The sequence below is a fragment of the Halichondria panicea genome, chromosome 1 (assembly GCF_963675165.1).
Source record: "Halichondria panicea chromosome 1, odHalPani1.1, whole genome shotgun sequence".
NCBI lineage: Eukaryota > Metazoa > Porifera > Demospongiae > Suberitida > Halichondriidae > Halichondria > Halichondria panicea.
In genome coordinates this window covers 11,120,087-11,140,834 of record NC_087377.1, presented here as the reverse complement: position 1 = coordinate 11,140,834, position 20,748 = coordinate 11,120,087, and the positions used below count along the sequence as shown (strand labels likewise).

The window sequence follows — 20,748 nt, the reverse complement described above, 5'->3', positions numbered from 1 at the left end:
CCCTGCCTTGGGACAGTGCAGCTCAGCCAGAATAGCGAGGTGGCTGTATTTCAGGACATAGCCGCGGCTTAAAATGACCTTACCTCGAATCTAATGACTACTTTTGCGGTTCTTGTCTCGAGGATAATGAAAGATAATGAGTCATTCTGCTCTCTATTTAAGTGTAATCCAATTTTATCTGCCAAACCACACCCAAAACGTCATATCTGACCGTAATAAAAGTATAAAATTACATTGAAAACCTAGCCAGCACTGGCCAGTATATATACGGAATAGCGAGTGGCCGTACTTCAGGGTGAGTTTTGTGCAGTAAGCAATCTGTGCCAAACCAATTGGCCGGTATATCGAGGTGACCGTACTTTAGAGAGCCGGAATAGCGAGAGGCTACTGTATTATTATGCCAGTATTATGCTTCTAGCCTGCTACTGATAATGTAATTATGACACTTAATTGATCGCCCCTACTTTTAATTGGCGGTCTTCTCTGGCCCAGTGTTTATACACACTTAATCGCTTCAATTGATACGTATAAGTGAGAAAGTTCTTTTATATAGCCACTAATTACTACTTTCTATACTTGTAACACTTGCCTCAGTCTACACCTTTTTGTTTGTTTTTGAAGGACAGAGTGACCTTTTTACTTGGCAAATTGTTTGTGTGATATATAGACACGATCACAGTCAGAAATGCATGCTGATATAATTATTGGTAATGTACAAAAATTATGTGTGGCTGAATTGAAAAGGTATCCAATAATTATACTGGATGAAACGTACTCTCGCTATACAGTTCTTACATGTAAAACATCAGATAAGCCACTTTAGACATGAAAGCTTTCCATATGTAGCTCATCTGGTAGAGAATCTGTAGGGAATATATTTAATTAGAGCCACCACACACACACACACACTGTGTGACTAAAGTGGACAAAGACGAGTGAAAACACGAGCGTTACAATAATTATAGTAGGAGCATTGCAGCGCATGTTTGGGGAGAGAGTGAGCAAACTGTGTATACCTGGGTTAAAAGATTTTCGTAAGAATTTAACGGTACATTTTGACTGATATTGAGAAAAAATGATAATTATGCTAGCTGGCATTAAAAAATTATGAATCTCATAAAAAAAAAGAGAATGAAAATGTGCTTTTGAGAGTATGCTAAAGCAAGCTTTTTCATCAGATAGACATTGCCATGATTCATGATTGTCGATTTGACTATAATTATAGTGTACATGAGAACTGGGAATGGTACATAGCTGAAGGTTAGGGACGAGGAATTAACTTCATTACTTACCAGTAGACTGGACTGGCTTGTGTCTTCTCTTCTGAGGCACAACAGGTCGGAGCTATATAGTGAGAGAAAGTCAAGTTGGACAGCATAATTTAACAGGGAATGAATTACAGCACAAAGGCGGTGTGTAGTAAAGATAGAAGTAGCTCTGACAAAACAGAAATGTCAAGGTATTGACAGTTTAAACCAAAAAAACGATTCCCTCTCCACAACCTAGTGAAATTACTATGCCGAGATTATAGATTATTATTTTACAGGAAAGCCCTTTAAGTGCACATTCTACCAACTCATTCATCGTAAAGCATCAGTACTTCTCATCACTCTCTCTTAGCTACTCACCCGTACTGAATGTAAACGGACTGCTTTGTTCCCCCGCACCACCAGCGTTGACCCCGTAAGCCACAGCTGTGTACTGTGTTCCCGGGCTCAACCTGCCAACAGTCACTTCAACCACCCCCCCTCGTGAGAACGCTCCAGTACGATTAGTCATAGCAGCTAGTTGGGTACTATCATGTACCTCTGCGACGATAGATTCTATTGGTTCCGTGTTATTCCTGACAGCTGCATTATTTATTACATTAGTTATGACAACAGTTAGACGTCTGTAGCGTAAGAGAGAGCAGTGAGTGGCGGGGAGCCGATATCAGGGTCAGGGCTGAGCATTGACGAGGAGTTGGAGAGGAGGTGCTGCAAAGGGGAGGGACAATTTCAATCATGTAGGCATCGGGCGCTATGCACATAATAATTATTCAGGCCGTAAGTATAGCCGTAGGAGATTGGCTGCATACTTATAATCAGATTCTGTCACTCAATTATCACTTGTCATAAGGGGATGGAAGAGCTGTCTGTGATAAGCCACACTCTTCACACTCTTCACACCCAATTAACATGCAGACACACACACACGACACTAATGATCATTGAACTAGAGAACGCACCTTTGGGGATATTTTGAGAGGTGCAGGAGAATGTCGATACTGGAAGTGGGAGTGGTTGTCAAGTAAGTCGTTTTGTCTCTTGTGCAGTTCGTTGGAGGGGAACACAATGTCGACTTCGGAGTCCTCGTACGAGTAGTCTGTGCCCAGAGGGGGTACGCTGGAACTGGCACGGGAGGAGATGACGGGACTGCGAGGAGTGTACGTGCCCTCCCCTCTGGAATGGTAGATGAAACTGCCATTCTTGGTCGGTCTGCAGAGAGAGAGAGAGGAAGATATAATTATATTATCGTTATACGTAGTTCAAACGACAACATTGTGTATCATTTTGCCTGTTTATGTTTAAGTTGCAAGTGATTCGACAAACATAAATGAGAAATGCTACAGTAGTACTAAACTGTCACAAGTAACTATAAACACTTCGGATCGAGTTAATTGGTGAAATATAACTTTCCAGTTCAGTTGAAAGTGATTTAAATCAACTGGGAATGGATATGCTACATTGAAAGTGATAATTGTCATAAGTAACATTATAATATCGATGGTTTGGAGCTAATTGGATAGTAGGAGGGCTAAAGATCAAGATATCGATGCCTTCCAAACATCTGATATGAGAATGAGTTATGGGGAGATGCTCGGAAATGGAGTGCGAGACAGATTGCTGAGGTACATAATCATGCGATCAAACCATGTATCCGTTACACCATTAAACTTAAGGCCATGCAAAGTCAATTTGTAGTTTCTCAGGCCATCGCGCTTGGAAATTGGCAGCTTTACAAAAAAGTTAAATATCACGTGACCTCAAATTAAAGGCACTAAAAGAAAAGAAAAGGATAAATTTGTATGGTTTTTTGGTCATGAATATAATTACGACTAAAATTAATAGGAAAAAATTATGCATTTCCGCTTATTGAGGAAGTTAGGGGTGTGTTTTCAATTAAAATTCTATGAATATCATTATCATTAATATTTATCAAATGCCTCAATCCGCTTGCTATTTTAGGAATAATAGCCTGAGAAACTACAAATTGACTTTGCCTGGCCTAACAACTAAACAATATTAATTGCATGCGCATGACTTACACTTGATCCGATCTTTGCACGTATCTTGGCTCCTCCTTGTAATCTAACCGGAGAAAAGGGGAGAGAGGATATTTGTAAATACATTGACAGTGGGAGAAGACATGTTTATTTCAAGAGCAATATTAATTTTAGTCAGTTCATTGGATCTTATTTTCGTGGTTGCTGCTTGCACTGCTGGTAAAGGTATAGTCAAGGTCGCTTCTACAACAAAATTCTATGATCGTAACAGCATCTAATTCACATGCATGATCAGTTTTACTGAAATTTACAAGGGAACCACCTGTCATTGGAAGTCAAAGTGAAAACCATTGGCTCAAGTTACGGCCTCTCAAAAGGATGCTACCAAAACAGCCACTTTACAAGCCAACTAGATAATCTATAGCAGCTAGATCAGCACAAATTGACTGATTTAGCTGCACCTATGGTACTGCATGAAATGAAAGTCTCTACAATCACGCCACTACTAAATAACAATTATTGAGAGAAAAAGCTGCAAATTGCAAGGTAGCAGACAACTTTTAGGTTAGTATGCTAGTTGTGCAGTATATGAAACCTGTATATAGAATAATCATCTGATAGGCTAGCTTGTGTGTGGACACTGGACAGTGAATGCCACACTGTCTCTGGCAGACCTATTGCTGTCCATTGCTGTGGTAGAGTACACGCCACAAATTGTCTTTGAGTTCTAACCACAAACCATAACTATGGGCACCTAGATAGCTTATCAAAGACTCTGGTTCCACAACCTCTTGTTCGGTAATAGAGAACGCTTAGTACACACAATCATGTTGAATTATCAGATGGTAGTCATACGACCAAGGTAGATATATATATACAGAAAAAGAACTCAACCCTATTATCAGTAAACGGCCTTGGCTTACATGCGTAAGTGTCCGGCCTTCTCTCTAAGAGTATAATCTGGAGGATATGCAGGTAGCCATAGTACAGTCTATTGTGGTCACCCCTCTATAAATTGGTCCTAGAGCCTGCGTCCAAATTATGTTAGCAGGCCATTTCTTTAGTACAGCCAGTATACAAAGGTGACCTCTATAAACAGGTTTCACTGTTCTGTGGAGATAGCACTCATAGCAGTGACCCTGATTCTTATCAACATGAGAAGCATCTTCCTATATATACGCATAGCGTGTAATTTTCGAGGCACTTAAATTTCGTGGAATGGCCTCTAAAAGCATTTCGGTGAATAAGTTTCGCGCTATTTGGTCAAATGACGTTGTGTCTTCCGTAATTAGCTAAGCATTTCGTGGTAATTTTCTTGGAGGATTGACGAAAATAGCAAAAATTAAAGCCCTTCTAAAATGTTGCGCTATATGGCAATATCTCACCTGCAGTACAGTATTTCTCTCCTCCTCCGGTCTTGCATCGCCTGATGCAGTAGAAACAGCCAATGATGGCCAACACCAAGGCAACGGTACCCACCACTGAGCCCACAATGGAAATACCTATCACGGCCTCCTGGGACAGCATCGTGCTGGAGCCAGCTGTGCATGGGGGATACGATGTGAGTCACTTGCTACTTCAGTTTCACTAATTTAACCACGTATAATTATGTAAACGGGTTCATGGCATTTACTGATAATTATACCCTGAGCAAAAATGTGTGGCTGCAGCTGGCAGTGGCTGCCTATATAATGAGGATTTAGAGAATAAACAAAATAATAAATAAATCACGTTGTAAGAAATAGACGGTCACAATATTGTAAGCCTAGCTGAGAATTGTCTGTGGGTCTGTATCATAGCAACACTCGTACAGGTTACGCTTACGATTATATCATTGTGAGTGAATTCAAATTTGAATACGATATGCACGCAAACTATCCATGTCATTTGTAATCTATACTAGGACCATAACACATTACCAAGGTTATTAAACAAAACTGTTCACGGCTCATAAATTGGTATGAAAAGAGCAATTTGACCCAGGTCATAAATCACATTCTTTGAAAGTCAACGGGAAAGCCCTTTAAGAGTGCACATTCTCGAAAGCAACTCAATCCTCATATAAAAGCACCGGTACTTTATAATTGCCATCACTCTATCTTAGCTACTCACCCGTGCTGAATGTAAACGGACTGCTTTGTTCCCCCGCACCACCAGCGTTGACCCCGTAAGCCACAGCTGTGTACTGTGTTCCCGGGCTCAACCCGCCAACAGTCACTTCAACCACCTCCCCTCGTGAGAACGCTCCAGTACGATTAGTCATAGCAACTAGTTGGGTACTATCATGTACCTCTGCGACGATAGATTCTATCGGCTCCGTGGCTGTTCCTGACAGCGTCACTTGCAGAATGATGGAGGTCTCTGTGACGGACATTTGCACAGTCGGGGCCCCAGGGGGAACTGGGAGAGAAAGAGAGCATGGAATTACAACCAAGAGTATAAGATCTACCGTGATTTTTGCTCATACTGTATATACAATGTCACACAGACTAGTCGCGCAAAAATACAATGTCACCGATGTAATTACATGTATATTGTTATGTCTCTAAAGTGTGTACATAGGCCTCATATAACCGTATAGCGGATTATTTTCAAACTGTTTGTACTTTTTGCACAAGAGTATTAATCCGAAAATTAAAACTGCGAAATTGTTATGCGCAATAGGTGCTATTCTGAGATGTAAAAAGAGTGATTCAAAAACTTTGTGCTGTACGAAAGTTATACTTATAATACGAAATATTTAATGGTAGTCATATGTGACAGGCTCTGGGAAAACCAGACTATTGGAGCAGAATTTAGTATTGAGCTACAGCTAAATTTATGCCTACAGTATAAAATCTCAAATAAAATGTTATTGGTGTATAAGTATCTGCAGTCCTTCTACTACCTCTCTGTAAAATCTGACGCTCTAAATCCAACTCTTTCCATCGAAACGCTTCGTCCAAACTTTCGCTATTACCTTATTTTTCCTAATTAAGCAATCTTTGAGAGCCGTTTTTCTCGATACTACATTTTACGGCTTCAAGTTTCCAACGCGCATAACTCGGGTATGAAACTAGGTATATGAACACTAAGCATATCATTGTGTAGGCAATGCTCTGCTCTATCACTTGGTACATTAATCAACAAAATTTTAGTCTGCTCCAATAGTCTGGTTTTCCCAGAGCCTGTCACATATACAAAAATGTGCACCAACGAAAATTACCCGGCCGCTATATGGTACGGTATACCAGTACTGACTTACTGAAGCTCTGTCTAGTGCTGGCCACCATTGTCAGAGATCGCTGGTTTGTGAGAGACACAGAGAACTCCAAGTCAGTCGAATACTCCAAACTCTTGACCTCGTCACTGACCACCATTCCCGTCATGTGTTCTGAGATGGTAGTGATGTCACCTCCACCAGTGTAGTGCAGGTCAAAGGTGAGGCTCAAAGCAGTCGAGTTGAGACGTTGAACATCAGCAGAGATGATGAGGGGAGCTGTACAGTACTGCAGTGGAGACAAGCTCACCATAATTGAAACACATGGTGTATGGTAAAGGCCGCGTTTTAAAAGGCTACAATTTCACTGGAAGGATTAGCTGGTAAAGGGTCATCACATCCAAATGCACTAACCTGCTGCAGGAGTAGTGAACACTACAGGATCAGTGCTGACACTCCCGTCCACATTGGCAGCTGTCAGAGAGAGAGTGTAATCATTACCAGGCTCCACTTCAAATACAAAGATCTCACTGACTGAGGAGGGCACCTGTAGTGACCAGGGAAACAATATTTTTGACAGCGAATATATAAATTAACTCGAGGCTTGTAGGCGGCCCCAGGTTATAGTAGTCAGTCAGTGTGTTCGTGTGTCTGATTCTAAATAGGGCTCCAGTTAGGAAAGCTTTTTTCTTTGCTGAATCTGCTGTGATTTTTATAGTCTTTAGTGCTAAAACTGCAAGTATGCTGTTCCCAAAGCCTGCGCCTAGCTCCAGCTGGGTGAAGTTCATATCAATTAAAACACTGCTCTAGCACTATAGCTATTACTAGGACCTGGCCATCAGTTGGCCTTTCCCCATTGAAATAGGTTCCATGCACTGTACATGCATGTGTGCCCACACAGATATTACTCGATGCGCCACACTATAATTACCTGAATGATGGTAGGGGACGGTTTGGAGACGTTAATGAGCAGGGTGGAGGCTTGTTGATCGGGTGTGGTGTGAGTGAGAGTCCATGTGATGTTGTAACGTGTGTTGTTGATACTAGCGGCTGACAGTGAAGCCGGTAGAGCAGGAGGTACTATCGGAGGAGGTGGAGAAAGTGAATCATCATTACATCGCTGTCTAAATGCTACATTCGTATGCGCTATAGACCAGGGCATGAGGGCATGCAAACTACCGCATACAGTATACATTGTCTAGAGAGGTGTTTATTTTCATCATGTACTACTGGATTGGCAAAACGCACACTGAAATTACTTATCTACGATCAAGTAATCGATAATTGTTAAACAAACAACTAGACAAGGGAAACATTAGTGAAGGTGTTAGAATAGATTTCACGAAAAATTGAATTGATAAACTCACCTTTCACAGTCAACTCAAACATTTTGCTGACTGTTCTCTGGTCTACTGGAACCACTTCATGAGAGTTAGTGATACTCACTCGATACTGACTACTGTCACTTCTAGTTAGAGAGTTGAAGTTGAGAGAAGTCGTTGCATTACCGGTACTATCGTCCAACCAAACTGTTTCCACCTGTGCCCCCGAGGGCATGTTCCCACTGAGTCTGGTCCAGCTGACAGTAGTACTGTTCATTGTCCTGCTCACAAAAGAGACCCTCAGGGATTGTGTGGATCCTCCGATGACTTGTATTGGGGACTGAGAGTAGGCAGTGATCCGTGGAGGAACTGTGTGTGTGTGTGTGTGTGTGTGTGTGTGTGTGCGTATGTGTGTGTGTGTGTGTGTGTGCGTGTGTGTGCTTGTCGATAACTATTTCAAATGGGGGTCATACAATTAATTTTCTTTGATCCAAACTTGAAATAGATTAGCCCTACACGTCGTACCTACAGCAAGTGCATGAAGGGAGTTGCTCAGAGCTATGGCAAGTATTCAAACCTAACTATGAATTCCCATAGCTCTGTACACATAAATTAAAATTGTTCAAACAGTTTTCATAACATACGCACACAAGAGTTACTTGTAAGATAACCTCATGCTCTGTAGCTCTCACCTACTACAATAGCTTCCGATTGTCGCTGAGTGTTCACTTGGTCAGCAGTGTCCGTCAAATAAAACAAGATATTGTATTGATACTCTCCAGCCAACTCATTCTCCACCTGGGCATTTGTTATCACGGGATCGGCAGGTGCGTTTGACGAGGCAGTTTGCCACACCCCCAACACATTGTCCGTTAGCGTTGTCGAGTACTCAAGTGTAATATCACCACCCTTCAGTACGTACTGTTTTGGTGGGACAATCAGCTGGGACGAATCTGAAGATGGGAGCGATTATAAATATATCATCATGAGTCTACATTCGTATCCATGCAGACTACGAAGTGACTACGTGTACTGTACATACACAGTGTGTGTTGTGACTTGTTGACAGCTGATCATGCACAATAAATTGTAAACAAAATATTTCAAACTAACCAAATGTGATTGCAACAAAACCACATTTATTATTATCATAACATAATTATTCCCACTAGATGGTATAGACACCAGCTACCCCAGCTACACCAGATACACCAGCTACCTCAGATACACCAGCTACACCAGCTACCTCAGATACACCAGATACACCAGCTACCCCAGATACACCAGCTACCCCAGCTACACCAGATACACCAGTTACACCAGTTACACCAGCTACCGCCCAGCTTTTCAAAATACTACACAATCTAACTGACTTCCCAAACAACCCAGCAACCAAGAGAAATATGACGTACAGTAGTAGAACTGTTAACTGTTTTACTCTGGTCCCCTACCAATGTAGAACATCCTTTTACAAATTCTCATTTTTTCCGCATGCAATCACAATATGGAATAGGCTGGTTAGCCACAAGGACTTTACTTTAGTAGACTGTACTAGTATAAGTTCATTTAAGTCTCATCTGTATTCACATCTAGTTGACATGTTGTAACTATTAAAACGTATGTTATAGGACTCACTTCACCCTAGCTTTGTAGCTATTTGTGTATCCTTGCAATTAATTGCTAAATCTTTCATAAAAAAAAAAAAGCTAGTAGAGTACTCACCTGCAACATTGAGGAATCCTGCCGACACAGGACCAACAACACTACCATTGTTAAGCATCGCCCTACAGCTGTACTCCCCGGCATGCAAGAGCTGGACATTCTCTATAGCCAGTGGCAGAGCTGATGACAATGTACTGCGTACTGGCTGACTTAAGTCACCATTGTGAATCCATTGCAGCTCGTTAAGCATGTTTGTATCACTACGGAAATGGTATCCAGCATGAACAACACTATTATTTCTGAGAACATGACATTATATTATTTTGCCTAGCTATGAAGCTATACCCATAGCGCATACACATCCAAGTGCTGCAATACTGACCTCTTGTATCGGCACAGTCGATTAAAATCAGCTCCTTCATTGGAGAAAAGCGTCTTGTTTTCACGGTTTAATTGTATTCCTGCACAATAAAACAGTATACGTAATTGCTAGAATATTCAAGGCATTCACTTGAACTGCCCAGAACCCATTTGTCGTAGAAACCTCATCTATTGAATTCAAGAAATTTCTTCAAGAAAACCTGCATGGTTAGGACTAAAATTCCTTAACTAATAGTGAAGGACTTTCTACGAAAATCTGATTTGTTCACCAATTTCCCTCGTGAGTGATCAGACAAGTAACCAATTATTACGTTGATCGTGATAATTGCTGCGACTCTTTGGCCATGGGTGACATAATGCAAGCTATAGTTGGTATGAAAACACGTGTACATGTACATCGTCAAATGAATGAGCGACCACCTCACAAATGAACTATAGAGAGTGTCAGAGGATCTCTGGAGCCATCTAGACCATTGTGTTGAGGTAATACAATATATTGTTGATATCAAGCTTTGCCGGGTACAAACGATTGTGCACAAAACAGATACAATTTCAGGAGAGCATGCAACAATGATCAAGACATAATTATAATAAAGCTTCTAGCTTCTATGAGCATGCAGGATAGAAACTCTACCATCAAAGATAATTATTACAGTTCTCAGCTGCATGCATGTGTATACATTTGTTTCGTACCAGGAAGTAGAGTTCAAAGCATTGGCTACTACTAAACCACAATACAAGTAATGCTACGGTAACACTGTGGGAAAATTCACTGTGCATGCATATTTTAGGGCCTGTGGCTGTCAGGAAGAGAGAGTAAAGTGTACCGTACTACACTCTGGGAATGTGACTGGCACATTAAACTGTAGGCCTGGCTACAAAGAAGAATGAATTCCTTTAGATTAATCAACCAGACACTGTTTGTGGGATAAGTAAGTGACCCAAACACTGACACTGGCTTTACATAATGATATTCATGGATACATATCATACCACCACTGAGAAAGAATTTAGGAGTAATCAATACACTTTACAATGGAGCACATAACAGATAGACTAGAGGATGGACCAGCTAGTGCTATATAGCTGCAGGTAATTGATCGTAAAACAATACAGTGTCGCAAAAATGCATTAATGGGAGCGGTTATAGCAAGTATACAGAAGGTGCAAAAAGGTTTCTATGTGTGCAGTATATATGCATGTGGTGACCTGGTCAGTTTTAGGATTCTCACATATACTTATACTTATACTACCTGCAAGGAAATGAAAGTTTGTTCAATTGTCTCTAAAGACTGGTGCGTACCCGTGGTACATGTAAGTCTTATGTACCGTAATGTGTTTAGCTATTACTGTAAGCTAGCTGATGGAAGTAATACATAGAGTGTTCTGACTTAAGATGGGTCAACCCGTGCACTACTATTGAGGGACTAGCAGGGGCGTAGGCAGGAATTTGAGGAAGGGGGGGCTGAGCTGTTCGTGCCAGAAAGTACTTGGCGCGGAGCGCCGAAAATTCCGGTTACCGGAAGCCACACCCCCTAATTAATGACTCATTGCGCATGTGCAAGAAATAGCCACACCTTGCTTCAATTAATAATATTGCTAAAGCTAGCTAGCTAGCCGTAGCTAGCTAGCTTAGTTGCACTAAAGAATCAAAGTTACTAGTATAGTATAGCTAGCTCTTGGACATGCTGTTTGTCTGCCACTAATCTATACCTAATTCCCAGGCTGAAGACTCATCAGAGAAGGTGGGGCTCTTAGTGCAGTTTTTGCAGAGAAAGGGGGGGCTCCAGCCCCCAAAGCCCTCCCCCTCCCTACGCCCCTGACTAGCTAGTATATGGGATCATGTCCTCCAGTATTAGAAAGTGAATTAAGGGATCGAATTACACTCAGTGAAATGTTACCTCACACACCAATCACAACCACACACAAATGCCGGCATATTACATGCTTCAATGCTGCTAACATATGACCTCTTGTGTGGGACTTCCTGGAGCTATTCGCTCACTGTTGGAGGGTCATATTGCATGCTATACTTCCAACAACGCCATACGTTGTATTTATACGGCTTAGTGATCACAGAGCAGAGTAGGTGCGCCACTAGCTAAACCCAATCATCAATACCACCACAACCCCACACTTGTTGAAATGTAAATTGGGGATACATTTAACAAAAGTCCAGACATACCTACTAAAGAGGGAAGTACAAATTAATATAATTATACCTGGGAAAGCTGCATGCATGTACATTGATACAGAAGAATGAAAACATCAAAGGAGCAATAAGCAGTTGGTTTTGAAGACACTCCGAATTGCACCAAAGAACTTTGAAATACAAAAATGCACATTCATTCATTCATACTTCAACACACTCGAGACAGTAACAACACAGAACTCTGGTAGCCAATATGCCACACACTAACTACACTTGAGAAATCATCACTTACATTACCAACAGCTGAACACAACAATTAGTCTGCTATAAAAACACAGGAGCACTTGGCCCATAACTTCCTTCGCAGCTAATTTTGTCTATATACCTCATAAGTAGTTGACTATTCGTCAAGTCCAGACAGCTATTGTGTTTTTGTGTTTTACGATCCATTATAATTATCAACTCTCCTACACACTAAATACAGCAATTCTTTCGAACACAGCGATATGTATATACCCATACAGGAAACAAAAATTAAAGGCAAGTGCTTTAGTCCCAATTGACTAGCAATTTTCCTATTAACAGAAAACAAAGCATATTTGTAGATAGCTAGTGTTTGCTTTATCTGAGAGATCAGGGTGGGAGTAACCCAATTACCTAGTCGGAGAGTGGACTAGGAAATGCATCATCAACACAAAGTAGGTGCTCTGTTGAACTGGGAATATAGCGAACAAAAGTGCTTGGATGACAATGTTTGCATTACTCAAATCAAAAAATACTTCACTTTTGACGGCTGGAGTTTACTTCATAATAGCATAGATACTTTGCTTGTTCATGGGAATTGGACTTGCTCAATATGCTGCATTGATTTATCTACAAGTGAAAGCATTGGCTGTGATAGTTGTCTTGGATGGTTTCATGCACTTGAAGTGTGTTGGATTGAAGAACGCTCCTAAAAGCAAGCACTGGTTTTGTAGATCCTGTCATTGTTGTGTATTGATTATTAACTCATCTATTATAGCGCATGCGCATAAATTATTATTACGGTCAGAGGTGAAAGTGAAAGTTCACCTTGCCATAAGTGTAAGTAGCCTTTATACAGTGCCGTACCCGTAAGAATAGTCACAGCGAAAAGAAAACCTGGAAACTAGGCTAAGAATGGTGAATCAGCTCAAATCTACAAAGGTGACCATGATACTACTATTTGTTTTGCTTGTTGTCAGCGTCACATGCACAGTGGTATGGTATTTTCCAAACGTACGCGGATTTCAATTACGCTTCACGGAATTGGAAGTCATGACCGAGCAAGCTGAACACTCAAAGGAGGTAACGACTCAACAGGTCAAAGCTATTGAAACAAACCTCTCCACGGTGGTTGCACCAACTCGCTTTATCTATCTAACACAAACAGAAAACTGTATTCCAACCTATCTAAAGTCTCCTAAAGTGATTGGTGACTCTAAAGCGTGTCAGTGTGATGTCATCATCCTCAGTTACAAAACGAAGTGCACTGACACGTCATTGCCTCATGTCCAATACATATTCAACTCTAGTAAGTCTATAACCTGGACTACTGGAAGAAACTTGCTTTATGAAGCAGCCAAAGAAAGAAAAGAAAAGTACATCTATTACATTTTCATGGACGATGATGTTAAACTATCACCAGTGGATATAAGTACAATGAGTCCATTTAGGAAGTATGAGGAATCTCTCAAGATCTATCAACCCGCTGTAGTTGTCATCCTTGATAATTCCAATCGAAACTATTTCCCTAAACAAATTTTTCCCGAGCGATTGGATTGTGAACTCACGGTATACATACAAATATATAGAATAGACGGCCTCTTTATTGCCTATCACTATCAAGCGATAGACTACATACTTCCATACATACCGAAGTACGATTCAGTGAGCTGGTGGTACTCACAAGAGTATACGAACGTCAGAATGAATATCCGGTTTAATGGACAGGTAGTTACTGACCCTCGTTTTAGAGCACCTAACCCAAAGCATCGTGACTACCAAAAGAGACCGCCTTATCAGGATGCCTTCGATTCTTTTGTCGCTGATGTTCGGTCAGAAGAACCAGAAAAGTATCGAAAATCATTTGAGCCTATTTTACAGCAATGGTTAACAAATCTTAACCCAAAATGGATGTTGGGCCAACAAACATGCAAACGTGATTTGTCTGTACATCCATATAGACCGTACGAGAATCTGACTTAAAAATAAAATCCTAAAATTGACTACACATTTACTACAGTATACAAGTATTCATTTTTGTGTATTTATTTTTAGTAGTGTAATAACTTCGCATTGAGTTTGTCCCTAGAAGTTATGTGGTCAATTATGGCTTCAATAATAATAATAATAATTATCATTGAACACACCAGGAATAGGTGTACATATTATATTACATGTATATAGTAATAGTATAGAACTATAGTGCAAGAATATTTAGTCCAACTTAAAGTTAATCGCAGCAGATAGAGTTGAGGTATCTTCACGCGAGTTGAAAGAAATGTGGCCAAGCCTGACATCCCAAACAAAGTCCGCACAAACCATGTCGTCACTGCTATAAACTTTAATAAAATTCCTTTTGATCAGGTTGTTAGCCCCGACTGCTGTGAATGCATGGCTAGACGCCCATGAGAAAACTGATCTAGTGAGGGTGGATTTAGATGCTAAAGCACGTGAAATGAAGTTCGAAAAAATGTGGTTTATGTGGTTGACTAGTAGCCTCGATTCCAGGCCCCTGAGAAAGGCGGCCTGGTATACACTGTTTACGCATGCGCCAGAATTACCAAGAATCTTGGTAATCGTAAATTGTAGTATATTTATCAGTATTCTTATTCCGCATTTAGTTGTAAAACATTGATATCCGTTTCATTTATAATGATGTCATTGAAAAAAGAACTCTAGTCCAGGATCCAAGTTGTGTATGTAATGGCTGCTACCTTCTCTTCTGCTCTCGCGTACGCTTTATCCTGTGTTGGAAAACCAGGTCTAGTCTTGAAAGACAAGCAGCTGGAGGCGTTGAAGTGTCTGTACGCTGGTGTTTATGTGGGTACCGTACAGACCGGCTATGGCAAGTCCCAGAGCAAGTCCATCTGCTTTCTATGGAACGCCGTTTGTGACAAAATTCAGGCAGAATCTGATAGGCGTGCATCCAATATAAAATCGATTTTTGAAGATTGATTTTTAATAATCGATTTTTTACAGTTGATTTTTTACAGTTGATTTTCGATTTACAGGTGAACGATCTTTGACAATCGATCTGATAATCGATTATTGAAATTCGATTTTTGATAATCGATTAATATTGAAATTCAATTTTTGATAATCGATTATTGAATTCAATTCAACTACAGCAATTAGGTCCACTAATTTGGCAGTTTTGAAATTGCCAAATTAAAACCAGTTACAGTTTGCATTTTGCAGGCCATAGCAAGTACAGCAGTTTAAGCACCTTTGCAACACACATGCACACGCACACAAATGGTAAACCACAATGTTAACCCACAATGTAAACTGGACTACTTGAGTGGTTTCTTTACTTGCAGTATCAAATCAAAAATTGGCCCAGTGCTGACTGTGTACTATAAATCTAGCAGCTATAATTATATGCAGTAAATCCTACTCCTATATAGCACTTTAAAATGTGAACATGTTGATAGCAGTAATTAGCTAATTATCGCGACCTTTTAATTACATTCTTTGAACGATTCATCTTTTCTTTCTTTATAACCTCTACATATTGGGACACACAGAACAGTACTGTAGTATGAGTGACAGGCAATTCTTGCAGGCACAGAGCAAACCATACAAATAAAGGGGTGCTAGAAGCTGAGACTGTTAGTGTCATTGATGTTCTTCATGTTGGAGACACTCTGAACTAAACAATTCCATGTTGCAGCTTTATCACAGAGACAGGAGTGCCTGGGGTGCTTCTCACAGGGATCTTGGAGACAGGAGTGCCTGGGGTGCTCCTCATAGGGATCCTGTCTCCAGGATCAAGAGTGCTTCTCACAGAGACAAGATCAGAGTGCCTGGGATGCTTCTCACAGGGATCTTAGAGATAGGAGTACTTGAGGTGCTTCTTATAGGTCCTATTACCTTCAGGTCCTGACAACTTGGCCATAGGGGTACCTCCAGTAGGAGAAAAGGCTCTAGCTCTTGTGTCCAATATGTAGAGGTTATAAAGAAAGAAAAGATGAATCGTTCAAAGAATGTAATTAAAAGGTCGCGATAATTAGCTAATTAGAGCTAAGGTTAATCGTGTCCTCCCTCCTTAGTTGGGCGGAGCCCGACCGTCCCTGACGGGAGGTCGGGTTGCAAGCCTATCTGGGATTTGTTCTAGCGCCATTATAGTGGCGCCCTATCAGATTGCAGCATTTTTCACGTGGCTTGGTTACACTTCCGCTTGCATCTAGCTGCAAAACCACATGCAGTATTGCTGTGCCATCCTGTGGTTTACACGTCATCAAGTCGGTTAACACCCACTTGAGAATAATAATATTCATAGCAGTACTACATAATGCGCAGAACAAATTCCAGATAGGCTTGCAACCCGACCTCCCGTCAGGGACGGTCGGGCTCCGCCCAACTACTCCCTCCTCTGTAGACTCGCAAGCCACTCCCTTTTCTCTGATTGGACGGGGGCGGGAGAAAATGACTCTGGGACACATTTTGTGTCTCTACCAGAATTTGGGTAGAGATTATTCATTGATTTTTCCACGTGATCCAAAAATTGCGTGAGGTTAAGTAGAATTGCGTAGCCGCAAAAGTGATCGCGGGCTTCTTAGCTACAGTTTAAGAATGGATGCTAGTGCTAGAAAAGAGAAGATGATGGAGTAATAACATCATCAGGCATTCAGCTAGGATATAGTCATCTAAGACACCAGCAGAGATTAGCTTGTTTTAGTTTTACGTGATGAGAACTGGCAGCCGAAAGTCATTGGTTGCCTAAAGCTTTTAATAACCTGTACAATACAAGACAGATAATGGCAGACGGCAGCAGTTGAATTGAGAGTAGTCAGACTTGTACAAGCTGTCTTAAATCGCTGCCACTCCTCGGTTCAAAGAAGGACTGCCAAGATTTCTACGTTCATCAGCTGTTCCATGCTAATCCACAAGTTGTGGCACAACAGACACTGGTACAAGGATCTATAAAATCAAAAGGCTGGCTAGATAGATCTGTATACTTGTCTTCTGTGTGTCTTTAGCTTTTGACGCATCAGAATAAATTGGATAATTTGCACGTGACATTAATATTTAATAGCATTCCTGATTTACACAAGCTGTAGCCCAGAGTCACCAGTCCCTTTTCTCCCGCCCCTGTCCAATCAGAGAAAAGGGAGTGGCTTGCGAGTCTACCTCCTCTGGGGCGTTGCCTATCCCTTTCTTTCGTGGAATCTAGCTAGCTATGCTGTTGTCAGTTAGTTTTCTAGTATTACGGTTATCGAAAACTGGAAACTAAGTTAGTTTTAAGTCTAAGTTAAGAATGGTGAATCCAATCAATTTTAATAAGTTAGTAGTATTATTTGTTTTGCTTGTAATCACAGTGTATATATGGTATTTCCAATACTTACACTCCAAGGCGGACATGAATGAGCAGGCCACGACTGAACAGGTCAATGCTATTGAAAAAAAACTCACCTCTGTGGTCCCAACTAACGATATTGAACACTCAAAGAAGGTACCGACTGAACAGGTCAAAGCTATTCAAACAAAACTCTCCACTGTGGTTGCACCAACTCGCTTCATCTATCTAACACAAACAGAAAACTGTATTCCAACTTATCTAAAGTCTCCCAAAGTGATTGGTGACTCTGAAGCATGTCAGTGTGATGTCATTATCCTCAGTTACAAGACGAAGTGCGCTGACACGTCATTGCCTCATGTCCAATACATATTCAACTCTAGTAAAACCTGGACTACCGGAAGAAACTTGCTTTACAAAACAGCTAAAGAAAGGAAAGAAAAGTACATCCACTACATTTTCATGGATGACGATGTTCGACTAATACCAGTAGATAAAAGGAGTACACAGAATCCATTTAGGATGTACGAGAAATCTCTCAAAACCTTTCAACCCGCTGTAGTTATCATCCTTGACGATTCCGGGCGATGTAAATTCCCTAAAAAAATTATTTCCGAGCGATCAAATTGTGAAGTCACAGGATACTTACAAATATATAGAATAGATGGCCTCTTTATTGCCTATCACTATCAAGTGATAGACTTCATACTTCCGTACGAACCGAGGTATGATTCAGTGAGCTGGTGGTACTCACAAGAGTATACAAACGTCGTGTTGAATATCCGACTTAATGGACAAGTAGTTACTGACCCTCGTTTTATAACACCTAACCCAAAGCATCGCAGTTACGTACAAAAGTATCCTGGTCAGGATGCCTTCAATCAATTTGTCGCTGACATTCGATCAGAAGAACCAGAAAAGTATCGAAATTCAGTTGAGCCTATTTTACAACAATGGTTAACACTGAATATTAACTCGAAGTTTCTGTTGGGCCAACAAACATGCAAACGTGATCTCTCTGTACATCCATATAGACCTTACGAGAATCTGACTTAAAATATAAACTTTATATACCACATAATTATATCATAATTATATACTGTGCATTTTATTTTTGCGTCACATTCTTTCGCATGCACTATTTCGTGTACTTTATATTATTATAAACATGAGAATTATATGCAACTTTGTTGGAGTGGAGGTCATACTATAGAGTTATTTTTGGGTCTTCTGTGTTTATATAAGTATAAGTCTTCGGGTTAATTTGGCTTGCATGTATAGTCGTTTGCTTTATATGAAGTACATCAATTAACATAATAGAGATAAGTGTCAACGTATAACTTCCCCCAGCCAAATTTCAGGGCGGACAAAACATGGGAGGGACATTAGTCCTATAGCTACCCAGAAGTAGAGTAAAAGAGAGTACTATTATGAGACACAGCTCTTTTAAAAGGAGCTATATATACTCTGTGTAGTTAAGGCCTGGGTCAGGCACTGATAACATTAATTTTATTCATTACCAACATGTAATGTAGATGATGTAGATTATGTAGTATTCGTGATCAATATTAATGTTATTCATTGCAATTGATGTCACGTGTCAAGAAGAAGTCAAGGTACTTGCTTAGCTAGCTCATAGATTGAAAAGGAAGGGGATTGGAAACGACCAGGCCTCCCCTGTGTAAATGGTTGAAACACTCCGCGTTATGATTTCGCGATCGCGATTATTTTTGTTTTGACCGTACTCTGGTTGTATTTCAACTGTTTCTAGCTCTCCTATCCACTAGCAATCACTCAGAGGCTGGGAGGTTACTCTAGAGAAGTAAATTTACACCACTGACAAGCTCTAACTTGTCTAAGCCCGCTGTCTTTACTCTGTTTTTAATTTTTGTTGAGTATAGCTTGAATTACTCCATGTCAACTTTTCTCTTTCCCTGCTGCGAAGCCTAAAACAGCAAAAGACATTGCTTGACTTGGTTATTATGTATCTAAGTGCTATATAGAATGGTTTCATGCCATGGATAAGCTTTACTGTTCATAAACGTTTGCAGTATAGTCCTTCAAACTGCTTTAGTATACTTTTAGACACACCACGGGCCTTGACCTCTCACGACTTCATAGTAAGGGCTATTCCTTCTTTTATAGCATGTATTTGTTTAGTGATAGTGGTTGCGTTGCTTAGTCGACCTTTTAGAGCTATATTCTCTTTACTTTTTAGAATATTCAACATTAAAAGTGATCAATTTCACCATTTCTATGTACAGCACATTGTATGGCAGCCAAGACAGGTAATGAGCATGCTGACTATAAAATAATCCCTTTGTAGTTTTAGCCACGCCCTATAACGCGGAGTGTTTCACGCAAAAATTTTCGTTTCCAATCCCCTTCCTTTTCAATCTATGGCTAGCTCATAGATAGTAGAGGAGAGGGATTGGAAACGCATACGTAAATGCCCGGCCCATGCGTGTCACGGTTAAATTTCTTCCTTTCCTGCCTCCGTCACTAGAAATTGACCTTTGTCCTATGATAATTTTAGTATTTTAATCTTTCAGCCAAAAGACAAATTATTAAGTCTCTGCTATATATATACCTCGCCCGATTCACGTGCAGATTTTTGCAACAAGCTCTCACCCTATGATCTTTGACCTCAATTTCGGCCCATTTTTCCCCTGTTGGTAAACCCAACCACTCCCAATACTCTTGTGAAACCCCTCTCCTTTTGCAAATGCAAATAATGGTCGAAGCGTGCAGGGGATCCTTAATGTTTTCGACAGCCTTGAAGTTTAAGTATAACGTCTCAGAGGTACAGTACAGTATACTCAAACTAGAAAACAAGGTAGGCAGCACAGTACAGTATACTCAAACTAGAAAACAAGGTGAGGCGGCACGGCCCCTTAAGAAGGGCACATTTAGCAAGGGGGCACAAAAACTTACGCTTTACGACATGCCTCGATTTAGGATATGCCTTGACAAAACACACCTTTAGAAATTTTGCGTGTTCTCTGTCACTCAGTGACATTTCTGATGAACGCAGTACTGGGCATCTATTTATGACGCCGTAAGGCGTCAATGGTAGGTACAAGATTATTGGGTAACCCTATACATAATCGTTAGACACTGTTTAGGAAGTTTCTACATGATTTAGATTCCCAAATCAAAGGGCTGGCTGTAGTATCCCGAACGTAGTGAGAGTTCTACTATTAAACCCTTCTAAATCACGTGGAA

The 20,748-nt window shown here is 40.6% G+C and overlaps 3 protein-coding genes across 4 annotated transcripts; 2 read left to right on the top strand and 1 right to left on the bottom strand.

Moving 5' to 3' along the window:
• Window positions 1-682: 682 nt before the first annotated feature.
• Window positions 683-10,044, bottom strand: LOC135346131 (neural cell adhesion molecule L1.1-like). Of its 2 annotated transcripts, XM_064543651.1 has the most exons (14): window positions 9,831-10,044; window positions 9,509-9,708; window positions 8,479-8,739; window positions 7,832-8,155; window positions 7,396-7,544; window positions 6,879-7,011; window positions 6,510-6,743; window positions 5,378-5,665; window positions 4,651-4,806; window positions 3,308-3,350; window positions 2,228-2,477; window positions 1,629-1,976; window positions 1,293-1,344; window positions 683-863 (listed from the first exon to the last, which is right to left on the bottom strand). In XM_064543651.1, exons 2-12 carry the CDS (start codon window positions 9,696-9,698, stop codon window positions 1,884-1,886), a joined length of 2,121 nt encoding a protein of 706 aa, XP_064399721.1. In that variant the 5' UTR covers window positions 9,699-9,708; window positions 9,831-10,044; the 3' UTR covers window positions 683-863; window positions 1,293-1,344; window positions 1,629-1,883. The 2 variants fall into 2 exon arrangements, with proteins under 2 accessions (XP_064399721.1, XP_064399728.1); XM_064543658.1 differs by lacking the exons at window positions 9,509-9,708; window positions 9,831-10,044 and adding an exon at window positions 8,260-8,311 and having other exon boundaries at window positions 8,479-8,616.
• Window positions 10,045-13,095: 3,051 nt separating this feature from the next.
• Window positions 13,096-14,356, top strand: LOC135346678 (uncharacterized). Its single transcript, XM_064544377.1, has one exon. It carries the CDS (start codon window positions 13,140-13,142, stop codon window positions 14,205-14,207), a length of 1,068 nt encoding a protein of 355 aa, XP_064400447.1. The 5' UTR covers window positions 13,096-13,139; the 3' UTR covers window positions 14,208-14,356.
• Window positions 14,357-17,343: 2,987 nt separating this feature from the next.
• LOC135346641 (uncharacterized) lies at window positions 17,344-18,678 on the top strand. The gene has a single exon (XM_064544335.1). It carries the CDS (start codon window positions 17,485-17,487, stop codon window positions 18,577-18,579), a length of 1,095 nt encoding a protein of 364 aa, XP_064400405.1. The 5' UTR covers window positions 17,344-17,484; the 3' UTR covers window positions 18,580-18,678.
• The last annotated feature ends 2,070 nt before the right edge of the window (window positions 18,679-20,748 follow it).

Bases quoted from the DNA above. Each gene is read 5' to 3' on its own strand.
- LOC135346131 (XM_064543651.1), bottom strand. From the start codon at position 9,698: ATGCTTAACGAGCTGCAATGGATTCACAATGGTGACTTAAGTCAGCCA. The intron at 8,156-8,478 runs GTGAGAGCTACA...ACACACACACAG, and splicing joins ATCGGAAGCTATTGTAGTAG to TTCCTCCACGGATCACTGCC. The intron at 5,666-6,509 runs GTAAGTCAGTAC...TTTCTCTCCCAG, and splicing joins CAGCACTAGACAGAGCTTCA to TTCCCCCTGGGGCCCCGACT.
- LOC135346678 (XM_064544377.1), top strand. From the start codon at position 13,140: ATGGTGAATCAGCTCAAATCTACAAAGGTGACCATGATACTACTATTT.
- LOC135346641 (XM_064544335.1), top strand. From the start codon at position 17,485: ATGGTGAATCCAATCAATTTTAATAAGTTAGTAGTATTATTTGTTTTG.